The 13,110-nt window shown below is 38.2% G+C and overlaps 1 protein-coding gene across 1 annotated transcript in view; it reads right to left on the reverse strand.

Annotated features, from left to right (window-relative positions):
- Positions 1 to 13,110, reverse strand: part of LOC144971584 (transmembrane protein 185A-like) — a 39,700-nt gene continuing 26,590 nt past the window's right edge. Inside the window, exon 8 of the mRNA XM_078912636.1 lies at positions 1 to 396. Within this exon, the coding sequence (XP_078768762.1) occupies positions 386 to 396 (11 nt within the window). The 3' untranslated portion in view covers positions 1 to 385. The remainder of the gene's footprint in view (positions 397 to 13,110) is intronic.

Below are 13,110 nucleotides of genomic sequence, written 5' to 3' on the forward strand. Positions count from 1 at the left end.
GCACCTCTGCGCCACCGATCCGAGATGTGGACGCAAACCTGAACCATGCTATTGAAGTGAAACTGAAACGCACCGCTGGTGACATTCAACAGGAGAACCTAACCATGAGTACGGTTCTGAGTGCCATCGTGTCAATCTTTGATTGGGACGTCTTGGATCTGAGATACGTTTCTGCGATAAAGGAGCCTGAGGATGTCGCAATCCCCGAGGCAGAAGCTGGTGCAACCAACACCGTCCTATACTTAGCAATGGGATGTGCCATGCACTGTGTCAAGCCTGTTACCCCTGACAATGTGAAGTACGTTGAAAACCGTTGGTCAGCGTTATAGGCCACCATGGAGAGCACAGGGCTGATAATCCCCAAAGTCACAATGGAACAAGGTCCCTACATCAAACCTGAAAAGGTTGTTGAGAAGTTGATAACTGGGGATGCCGAATATGCGGAAATGTACAATCAAATCAAGATCGTTTACTCCTACGCAGGCATGAAATTAGTCGAAGAGATGAAGGCCTTCAGCACAAAACCATATACATACATATATATATACATACATACATACATACATACATACATACATACATACATACATACATACATACATACATACATACATACATACATACAAAGAAATATTTACAGAAACATATCATATAAGAGCTTAGAAATTTCGGGTCCAAGTTAGAGACTTAAAAGTATACAAGAAATGACATTCAATAATCAATGCGGGCTATTTTGACACATTCAAAAGAACGTTTAAAAATCAATGCATTTTATTTTGACAACAACTTTTTTTAAAACATAAGTTAAAAAAAACAAAAACAAATACAACAACAACAAAAAATCCAACTAAAAACAACAAAATTAAATATAAAAGAAAGAACACAAACACTGTTTTATAATGTGTGTGTGTGTGTGTCTGTATGAGTGTGTAAAAAAAAAAGGGGGGGGGGATTTAAAAATCCCCAACTATAGGATACACTGAGAGGAAAAATGACGTAAATAAAATACATGTTAGGGGTCATTCGATTCTTTCTGCATGTGCCAAACCGATACCTTATTTGAGTGAAAATGGGATACTTTTATTAATTCATACCCTTGCACCATAATGATATAAATGTCTTAACTGGAGACATCCATGTGCTTGACTGAAGCATGAATTAATATAAACCGACATAAGCAAAAAGTAAGGCCAAATGAAATGGTTCAAAACAATTATTTGCACACGTTTGTTTGTTTTGTTTTTTTGGATAAAACTTGTTTACCAGCTTGTGGTCCAGTGCTGTGACTAAGGGGTCCCACTGTAACAAATTGAGTCCTTGGAAAAGACTTTTTACTCATAGTTCCTCAACATATTCCAGAATAAAACGAGTAGGCCCTACTTTGCTTGTAAAAAGGTTGTCGCTGTCGAAAAGAAAATACAAAAGCACTTTACAGGCCTTATGTAATGTCCTACATGTTTAGTGTTGCTATTGTCTAAGGTCATGTGAAGCAATTAAGCACTTTAAGTTGATATTACGCTGTATAAGAGTGAACATTTTGCTGGTTTTTTTGTTTTTTTTTTTGGGGGGGGGGGTAAAATTACAAATTTAAACGTCTATGCCACTATACTCCTGCAGATGGTCCATTATTATTATTATTATTATTTTTATTATTATTATTTTGTCTACTTGTGGAGAAGCCGCAATATTTGCAGAGAAATAAAGGCTATTTGGAACAGGCAGTCATATTTCATATTTATTAGGTATTATATCTTTAGATTAACTGGTAATTCTGTGTTCGATGGTAAAAATTTAACATTGGCTTTATGGAACAATGTTATTCTCCAACCATATAATTTTAAAAAAGAATAGATTAGAAAAATTATCATTACCTGATAGCATCAAGAGAAATTTAAAATTACGTCATCATTTTTCTGTTGTGGATGAGATTATTATTACTTGATAGTATTAAGAGAGATTTGAAATTATGTCATCAATTTTTGTTGTGGATATGCTGAAAATGTGTAGAATTTTATTATACTCGTAATGAAAGTCGAACGTCAAAAAAGACTGAGTATTACGACCTAGTAGATTTTCTTCCTATCAATTTGAGTCAAGTAGATGATAGAATTAGCCTGAAATAAAAAGAAGTTTAACAGGACACTCGTATATCAGTCTGTAAAACATCGTTTTATAATTTTTAGATTTGTCAGTAATTTTGTGCTCGATGATAAAAATTTTACATTGGGTGCTCGGTACAACATTGATCCCCAATCCTATTTTTTTTTATAATAGATGAAAAATTTACCTGAAATGTTCAGCTTGAGCGGAATACAAAATTTGAAATGATAAGAGAGGAGTCTTGACCTTCTCTTCTTTTTGTTTTTTTTAAGAGAGAAATTCAGAACTAACACATCACGTACCCTTTTCAAAAATAGGAGAATATTGTTTATAATATAAAAAAAGGTTATATTCCAATGCCAATTAATTAATATCTAGAATTTAAAACACAGTATAATTTTGACAACCAATTAATATGAATACTAGATCAATAATTTGTCGGAATCATTTTACAAATTGCAAATTAAATAATATTAAAAATTACACGCACACTCCATCAACTAGACTTGTAAGTGAAAAAGCACAGAATGCTACGGTATATCATAATATGACATAAATGCCATCTAACTTATGTACAAAGTTGATTTATTGCTGTTTAAAGAATTTCTGGTGTGTTTGAAAATGAATGTAGGTTCTATACTATGTAACGTAGTAGAAATCAATTAAATAAAAAATTGCAACATGCATTTTAGCTTTAATGAATTAAGAAAATCAAATCTGTATGTTAAAATGGGTGAATGAGAATCCAAAATGACTTTGGTCGATATTTTTGTTTGCCTGTTTGTTTTAAAACTTAACAACTTTTAATTTAAGTGATTTCCACTGTACTGTAAATACTTTCTGCCAGATCACATATTCCAATAAAATCCAAAAAATGTATTGTTTATCCTTTCCTTGTTCCTTTGTTGTTGTTTTTTGGCTCTTATGATTGATATTTTAATTAATAAAAAGAATTACAGAACTACAGAATTACATGAACCCCTGACACCAAAACGTCTTACCCCAAAAATTCTTTGAAGGCCGCAAATGCAGGACGGAAAAGCGGAATTGGTAAAGCTTTGAGCCTGCTTACAAATGGCCAAAGTTCGATTTAGCATAAAGAAAATAAATGTTACCCTCACTGCCCCCCCCCCCCCAATCAACACACCAACCTCCCTCATATGAGGTTAAGATGAACCAAATGTTGGAAAATGAAATTAAAGTACAAAATGATCGGAATTGTGAAATTTGAGTATTTCTGTATTTCGGGGAATGACATTCACTCTTGTCAATGTTCACCCCAAGATAACAGTCGATTGAGGTGGTGAGTCACAGGTATAAGACATGTACATCAGTATCTACTACACCCAATAGTAATGATTGGGAACTTGGAGTCATCGTTAGATCTGTCTGAACTAAGAATGGATAGGTGAAGGGTTTTCATGAGTAAACGTATTTCCCAAAAATTAAAACGACATAAATACTATAATACTACATTAAAACGAAATTAACAATCTAAAAAATTACAACACTAACAATAAACAAAAAAATTCCATCACAGACCTACCGACTATCAACAAAGTTCAAAACTTCATGATCATCTCTGTCATAAAAAAAAAAACTTCTTGAAAATGAAAGTTGATGCCAGTCAACATAATTTTAAAGATTTTGAAGTGTTATTTTATTTAATCCTTGTGAGGGTAAATTGCTCATTTTATATGTTAAACAGCGACTACAATTTTTTTTCCATAAAAATTAAGAATTTTTAAAGTTTTCAAGTAGGCAGGTCTGCAATGAGAAAAGATGAAAATGTAACGCTTTGCTGATAATGTAACTAAAATATCAATCAAACAAGAAAAATAGTAAATCTTTTAGAGACAGCTTCACACATTTTCACTGCATATAAATTTCAAGTTGTTGAAGTACAGTAACAATTCCATCAATGGTTAAATAAACAAACACACACACACACACACAAATAAAAAAATAAACATAATAAAATGAATTACACTAAAAGTATATTTTGGAAATAAGTGTCCCCGCATTTTAAGTGGGACATAAATTTAGATAAATGCATTTTACAAAGACTAGAAAAATACACATTACATTATCATCATTATTATTACTATCATCATCATTATCATTACAACTACTGTCATCATCATATCATTACAACTACTGTCATCATCATTATCATTACAACTACTGTCATCATCATTATCATTACAATACTGTCATCATCATTATCATTAAAATACTGGCATCATCATTATCATTACAATACTGTCATCATCATTATCATTACAACTACTGTCATCATCATTATCATTACAACTACTGTCATCATATTATCATTAAATACTGTCATCATCATTATCATTACAAACTACTGTCATCATCATTATCATTACAATACTGTCATCATCATTATCATACAACCACTGTCATCATCATTATCATTACAACTACTGTCATCATCATTATCATTACAACTACTGGCATCATCATTATCATTACAACTACTGTCATCATCATTATCATTACAACTACTGTCATCATTCATTATCATTACAATACTAATCATCATTCATTATCATTACAACTACTGGCATCATCATTATATCATTTAAAAAAATAAATTAATAATAAATAAAATAAAAACAATAATAATAATAATAATAATAATAATAATAATAAAAATAAAAACTGTATATACCGCACTTACAATTTTATCATCCCGAAACATTTCCCGAGCAATACGTAACAAATTTTCCATATCATACCGTAAAATTCATTTCCTAGACACTCATTAACAGCCAAGTTGAGTGAGAAATAAGCCTGTTAAGTGCCTTACACAAGGACACAATGCTAGGGTCAGACCTAAGCTTTCATTGTCAACCATCTAGTTATAGACCCGGCTCAACATTATTTGATTTTGTTACAAAACATATTACTAATGAGCCACTGATGTAATAATAATAACAATAACAACAACAATAATAATAATAATAATAATAATAATAATAATAATAATAATAATAATAATAATGATAATAATAATAATAATATGTAATAATAATTATAACAATAATTATAATAATAATAATAATAATAATAACGAAAAAAAATCATAATTGAAATGTATCATTTGGCTGATTTTCACATCATGGCATCAAAATTATAAAATCAAACACAGATACAAATTAGAATTAATCATCTCGCATAAAAATGAAAATAAAAGTTCAACCTTCTTTGAAGAACCGTAAAATCCACAAAATAAAAGTGAAACCATGATAAACGTAAGAGTAAGAGAAGCAACATTTAAAATGTCATGATATACTCAGTATCTCAATACTTTTTTTTAAAGTCCATATTTCTTACATACCTTTGCTCTCAGATAAGACAAGTGCTCTGATTATCACTGATTAAAAAATAAATTTAAAAAATGACAAAGATTTTATGTTGAAAAGAGAAAACATTTGTTTGAAATGAAGATAATAAATGGCAAACTTGATTATTAAGTTTAAATCCAGTATTAATCAAGACTTAGTTAACTCGATGCAGAATCGCAACTGGGAAGATGTTACCGAATTATGTTGTCTACAAGGGCATGAACCTCTACTAAGACTGAATAGTGGATGGACCGGCATACATTACCAGCACCAATAGTTGGATGGAGAGGGAAAATCTTTCTTAATCACACAGAAGATGTGAAGGACAAGCCAAGAGTGCTCATTTCTGATGGCCACACCTCCCACCTCCCCTTGAACCTCATTAGGAAAGCGAGAGACAAAGATACTGTTCTACCTCAACATCTACCCCTCTCCTGATCCCTCATCAGAGCCTTCTCCATTCCCCTTATATTCACCTCCCTCCCCATCACCCTCATCACATTTGTCCCTTACAGGATCGACCTCATCAGGCCTCTGTGAAAGACTTCTTTTTAAAGGAACTGACCCCAAGATTCCAACAGTCAGCTTGAGGCAGATCGGAACACCAGAACAGCTCCCGCTATGGTGAGAGTCTCACGGAGGATGAAAGTTTTTCACGTCTGCAAGAGGCTGCTGCAGCTAAGGAAGCTGCTACATCCCGAAGAAGTTGTGGCAGGGGGAGAGGAAGAGGTAGAGCAAGAGGTGGGAGTGCCTGCGGAGCAATTCAGTGTTCAAGGAGCAGGAGTCCACTTTCGTCATCCAACGAAGAGGCCGACAGCGAATGTCGTAGATGTGGCACAAGTGGTTCAGACACAAACTAGATTCAGTGTGACATTTGTGACTCCTGGTTCCGTCAGAGATGCACAGATGATTCCTCCTCTAATATAGACACTGAAAATGAGGAATGGGTGCGTGATTTTTGCACCCAATAATAGTGGTGTTTATTGCCCCAATAGGTGGTGCCTAATGCCCTGCATAACTTTGACTTGAGGTGAGTTTACATCTCGTTGTGTCTTGGTATTGAATTCAATGTTGATATGAACAATAACATAATTACTATGTCTCAAGCAAAATATGCAATAAAACTTTTACAAAACTTTGGCATGTAGGATTGTAAACCAAGATACACTACGTGTGAAGTAAAGTCAAATGTTCTAGATGAAACTTTGCGACATGACAATGATGCAAAACTATAAAGACAAATTATTGGATGTCTAATATATCTTATGACTTGTACAAGACCTGACCTTGCATTTACTGTTACCAAATTGTCGACTTGTACAAGACCTGACCTTGCATTTACTGTTACCAAATTGTCCCAACATATGTCTAAACCTGATATATATCGCAGGTCTAGAAGCAAATTATTGGAACTGCAATTTCCTAGAAAATGAGATCATTGTCAGTCTTGAGCAATCTCGGACATGTCTTGTCATAAAATTATTGGAACTGCAATTTCCTAGAAAATGAGATCATTGTCAGTCTTGAGCAATCTCGGACATGTCTTGTCATAAAATTATTGTAACGGCAAAAATGCATCAGGATTAGCCAATTTGTTTAATGCCAAATTATTGCAACAACCAATAATTCACTGCATTGGGAGGGAACGGGAAATTGATGTAAGTGTGAATGAGTGTGAAGCTATCCCAGAGTTCCGCATTTTCATCTCACAACAAATGAAAACAAAATGGCGGCGCCCATAAAAAAGCTGTCGGCTTGAGAGGCTTTGGATGCTATTTTGGGTAAGTTTTTATATTATTCTGAGTATTTTCCAATTGCATAAACCAAAAGAAGCATTATTGATGGATGGCATATATTTGTTAAATATTATATTTTAGCTATGTAATGAGTGCACTCGCTGCACTTGACATTGACTTTCACTTTCCATCCTACTGTTTACTTACTTATACTTACTATAAATAGATAGTACTAGTAACTTCTATGACATTTATTTTTGCAGGGAGCTGATGAACGAACTTGAAAAGGACATCGAGGAGCCAACAAAAGGAAGAAGCTTCCTAGAGCATCTTTTTAATGCTTATTGGCAACAGAGTCAGTTTAAAGAGTTCAAAACAAATCCTGAAGAAGGTAGGAGAAAAAAAAGTTCATTGACTTACAATAGTAACTAACTCTAAAGAATAAGAAAAGATAATTCAAACTTGCACTTCCTTTTTCCTATTTTCAGGTGAGATTGTCATGGTACAGGATTTTGGGGAGAATCGTAAAGTGGCATACAATGCCGAAATCAAGTCTGCTCACTTCGGCAAGCAACAAATCACTGTTCATCCTGTTGTTGCATTCTACAGGAAGAACAGTGAGGTAGTTAGGGACAGCCTGATTTTCTTGACAGATGACATTGTTCATGATCATCAGGCTGTCCAAGAATTGACTAGACGGACGATCGATATCCTAAGAAGAAAGGTGTCAATTAGGAAGCTCACGATTTGGAGTGATGGTGCTGCTAGTCAGTGTAAGGTAAGGACGGTTTCATATGTTTCCTTGTTATATCAAGTTATGATGTTTTGTTTTTGTTTTTAGGTATTTAACGGCGCTTTCGACACTATTTAGGTCATTTAAGCGCCCGTTTCTGTCTTTCATCAATCTTTTATCGGCCCCGAGGGGCCACAGCTGATCAAAACGTGTACTGTTGTAATAAAATCTTTATAAAATCATAATAGTTACATGTTTGTTAAGTAAAAATATCTATTTACAATTTCTGCAGGAGTTCACATTCCTGCAGATACTTTAAAATTGTAAGCGGATCGACCGACTGGAACAGAGACTTCAAGTCTCTGTTATCATAATGTTGTGACCTTATCTGTTCTAATTCTGTACATTCAATTAAAATGTGTTGAACTGTCAGGTCACAGTTACATGTTCTGCAGAGGGGTTTTTCATCCCTCTCCAGAAGGAAACGGTGAGTGAGGGCAGTATGTCCGATCCGGAGTCGAGTTATTTTTACCTCGTCTCTTCTTTTTAGCCCCGAGTTGGGTCTGGGGCCGAGGTCACTTTTAATTCGTTTTAATTTGTTATGTACATCTCGACTCCGGGATCGTTCCCATTCCTTTCGGACATGTTTTTTTATATTGATCTTTAAATCCGCGTGTGGGATTTTACTGCCCTCTTGTAATTCTTGGCTCACCGCCTCTTTTGCCAGTCGATCCGCTTCTTCGTTCCCCTGGATACCCACATGACTAGGTACCCAGAGAAAACAAACTTTCTTTTTCTTAATAAATAATTTATTTGCACCTTCCAAGATACTTATGAGTCTTGGATCGGTGCAATAAAAATTTGAGATCCCCTTAAGTACGGACAGCGAGTCAGACAAGATCAAGAATTTATTTTTATTCGATCTCTCAGCCAAACGGAGAGCATTTAGGATTGCTCTCGATTCCGCTGTAAAGATCGAAACATTTCTATCCAGGCGAAGTGATCCTGTGCCTTCCGATGAGTGATAGGCACATCCTACTGCATCTGCGCTCTTTGAACCATCCGTAAATATGTGAGTATGGTTTTTGTATGTTTGTAATATTGCTTTTAGTGTCTGTTTGTAAATATGTGGGTCTGTTTGTGATTTTTCCAGTTTTGTTAGGTCCAAATTTATGTTTGGTCTATGTATGGACCATGGTGGTGTCTTTGCCTGGACGTATGGATGTATCCTATCTAGACTGATGTTCATGTCTGCGATGTCTTTTTTATTCTGCAACCTAATGGTGGTGTCATTTTTGGGTGCTTGCGAAATTTTTCTTCTAGTGTCCTATCCGTGTAGTGTACATGTTTGTGTGCTGGGTTGTCGTGCAGCGATGTGACCTTAGTAACATACTGGAGAGCCAGTTTTTTCCTCCTGAGATGGAGAGGTGGCTCATCTGCCTCAGCATAAAGGCTTGCCACTGGAGAAGTGCGGAAAGCCCCGAGTGCCAAGCGCAGTCCCTGATGATGAATTGGGTCCAGCATGCCTAAGTAGGATGGTTTTGCAGAGCCGTATACAAAAGATGCGTAGTCCAGTTTTGATCGAATAAGGGTTCGGTATATCTTTAGAAGAGTGTTTGTGTCCGAACCCCATTCCATGCTCGACAGAACTCTCATTATTCTCATTGCTTTCATGCATCGCAGTCTGAGATCTTTGATATGGGCGAGGAAATTTAGTTTCCTATCAAAGATCAAACCCAGGAATCGGGCTTCGTCCTTTACCTCAATTCTGGAATTGTTGAGATAAAGGTCAGGCTGTCTAATGCAGGTGCGTTTTCGGCAGAAGTGGACAGCTACTGTTTTTGATGGGGAGAAGGAGAAACCATTGAGATTTGCCCACTCCGACAGTTTGTTTAGTTGGAGTTGTAACTGTCTCTCAATGGTGTCCATACTCGATTTACTTCGATAGCATACAAGAAAGTCATCAACATATAAGGAACAGTCAACATTCTGTCTCATTGCATTCACTATTGAGTTTATTTTAATCTCAAACAGAATGGGAGACAGAATGCTACCCTGTGGAACTCCCTCTTCCTGATCAAATGGATCAGAAAAGGTGGATCCTGCTTTGACCTGAAAGGATCTGTTGTTTAAAAATGCTCTGACAAACATTGGAAGGTTTCCTCGCAGACCAAGATTGTGCAGATCTTTGAGGATTCCGAATTTCCAAGTTGTGTCAAAGGCCTTCTCAAGGTCAAAGAAGATTGCTACCAAGTGCTCACCTTTGGCAAAGGCCTCACGAATGAAGCTCTCTAGTCGAACAAGGTGATCAACAGTTGATCTGTTCTTTTGGAGGTCGGAGAGGGAGTTGTTGTGTTCCAAGTAGAACATCAGACGCTTGTTGACCATTTTCTCCATCAGCTTGCATAGGCAGCTGGTGAGGGAGATTGGTCGGTAGTTTGAAGCGTCCGAATGGTCTTTCCCAGGTTTTGGGATTGGAATCACAGTGGCCAGATTCCAACTATGTGGAAAAGTCTGTGTTGTCCATATCTTGTTATAGATATTCAAAAGGACAACCAGACTATCTTGTGGAAGATGTCGGAGTATTTCATAACTGATGTTGTCAGGACCCGGTGCTGTGACATTTGTGTCACGGAGGCAGGCACCCAACTCCTCAAGTGTAAATGGTTTGTTGTAGTCTTCGGTGTTTGTAGATGTAAAGTTTATTGGTGTGTTTTCTGCGTTTTGTTTATGGCGCAGAAATTGTGGTGTGTGGTGTGCAGACGAGGAGCTGTGCGCCAGCCTCTCGGCCAGAGTGTTGGCAATGTCTTGTTCTGTTTCAGCCACGGATCCATCGGGACGTGTCAAGTGATTTAGTGAATCACTATCAGATCCCTTCAGTTTCCGTAACATCTTCCACACCCTATTTAGGGGTGTCTGGCTATTTATTTTGGAGACAAAGTTTTGGAAGGATCTCCGTTTGTTTTCTCGGAAGATCTTCCTACACTTTGCTCGTAATTTCCTAAATGTTGTGAAATTCTCAGGGATTGGGAATCTCATCGCTTTCCTGTATGCTTTTTTCTTCTCCCGTAGGGCCGCTCGACATTCCTCTGTAAACCAGGGATTGTGTTTTCTCGGTCTACCAGAGGTTGTTGGTATTGTCGAGCTGCAGATATTTGTTAAAATATTTTGAATTTGTCATAGCTGTCCACCTCTGTCGTAAGGAGTCTGTGACACTCCTGTGAGAAAGTTTCCCAATCTGCTCGCCGAACACTCCAACGTTTGGGCTGTGGGGCCCTTGAAGTCGGGGTGATGTCGAGGCAGACCGGAAAATGGTCAGAACCGTGATCGTCATCGATCACAGTCCAGGAGAGCTCTGGAGCTAATGTAGGATCACAGAAAGTGAGATCGATGGCAGACGTGGTAAGATTGTGAATATTTACCCGTGTTGCCTCGAGACCGTTTGCCAAGTATACATCCATTTTCATTATGAAAGCCTCCACTGCCTTTCCCCTCTGGTTTGTGTCTGTGTTTCCCCAGAGAGGACTGTGAGCATTGAAATCTCCCATTATCACATAGGGAGGGGGGAGTTGGTTTAGAACTCCCTCTAGCTCGGCAGACTGGAGGCGATGATCTGGTGGGATGTACACAGAGCAGATGGTGATTGGTCTGTGCAATGTCACTCTCACTGCTATTGCCTGTAGATTTGTTTTCATTGGTATCAAGCGGTGGGGGGTGCTCTTCTTCGTGAGAATTGAAACTCCCCCACACGCTATCTGGCCATCAGAGTGAATCAGATGATTGGCCGTATATCCTTTTACTGTGTAGTCGTCTGCTGGTAATTTTGTTTCCTGCAGACAGACTACATCAGGATTCCTCTGGAGGAGGAGGTCCAATTCGGTTCTATTTGATCTGATCCCTCTGATGTTCCAGGAAATTAATCTTGTCTGACCAGGTATCCTAATTTTTTGTGGGGAGGTTAGGCAGTATGCCTGCCTTCAACCCTTTTACTTTTATTCTCCTAGGAGGAGAGACTTCCATAGGAGAAGGAGGCCCTGTGGAGGGCCTCTCGGTTTTTTTAGGGCTGAGTTTTTTTGAACCCTTGGGATTTTTAGGTCCCTCTGGGTTCTTAGATTTTTTGGGGCTTTGAGGCCCCTCAGGGGGATTTGTGGATCCCCCGACTGGTGTTGGTGGCTCCATATTCTGGGAAGGGGTGGAGTTTTGTTTTTGGGGGATAGAGAGGGCTCACGGGAATGGAGATGGGGGGGTGGGTCCAACATCCACGCCCATGAGGGGGAGAATTTTTTTGTTTGGGGAAGGAGGGGGGTGGAGGTCGCCTTGGAGGTGGATGTGGAGGGGGCTGCAGGTTCCACATCTTGAACCTCCAATGTGTCAAAAAGATTTTTTGACACATTTGCGACCTTGTTTTTAGGTCTTGATGGCTTTTTCTTTTGAGGACTGTCTTTTCTAGTCTGTGCGATTTTGCCATGGCTGTTTTGGTTATTACCAGCAGCCCTGGCAACTTCTGCATAACTCTTGGCAGAAGCAGCGACCTGCCGAGGGGAGCAGATCACTGCTTTTGCCTGAGCAAACGTACCGCCGTAAGTGGCTCTGTATGTCAAGATTGCCTTTTCTTCTTGCCACTTAGGACAATCTTTCGAATGTGCTGCATGCTTGCCTTGGCAGTTCAGACAACAAGGGTCCACTTTGCAGTTTTCCTCATTGTGGTCTTCTTTGCCGCAGCGGGGGCATGTAGCTTTACGGCGGCAGTTTGTTTTAGTATGGCCGTACCGGTGGCAGTTAAAACATCTCATGGGGTTCGGGACGTAAGGCCGAACCTCCAAGTCGAGGTATTCAATTCTTATTCTCGACGGGGGTCTCGGGCTGTCAAAAGTCAGGATCCAGGTGTTGGTCTGGATTGTGCTGTCGCCGCGGCGGATGCTAACCCGCCGAGCTTCGACAACACCCTCCAGTTCCTCAACCATCTCCTGCTCCGAACAGCCTACCAGATCTCTGCTTCTTATGACACCTTTTGACCTATTGAGGCTCCTGTGAGCCTCAACGGTGACTGGGATGTCAGAGAATCTGGTACATTTCAAGAGGTTCTCACTCTCTTGTCGACCCTGCACTTGTATCATTAAAGTGCCAGAGTTGTTCCTGTTCACTGCCTTTGGTGTACTGGCGCCATTTG

Source organism: Berghia stephanieae, chromosome 4, assembly GCF_034508935.2.
Source record: "Berghia stephanieae isolate SIO BIC M18660-M18661 chromosome 4, UCSD_Bste_1.3, whole genome shotgun sequence".
NCBI lineage: Eukaryota > Metazoa > Mollusca > Gastropoda > Nudibranchia > Aeolidiidae > Berghia > Berghia stephanieae.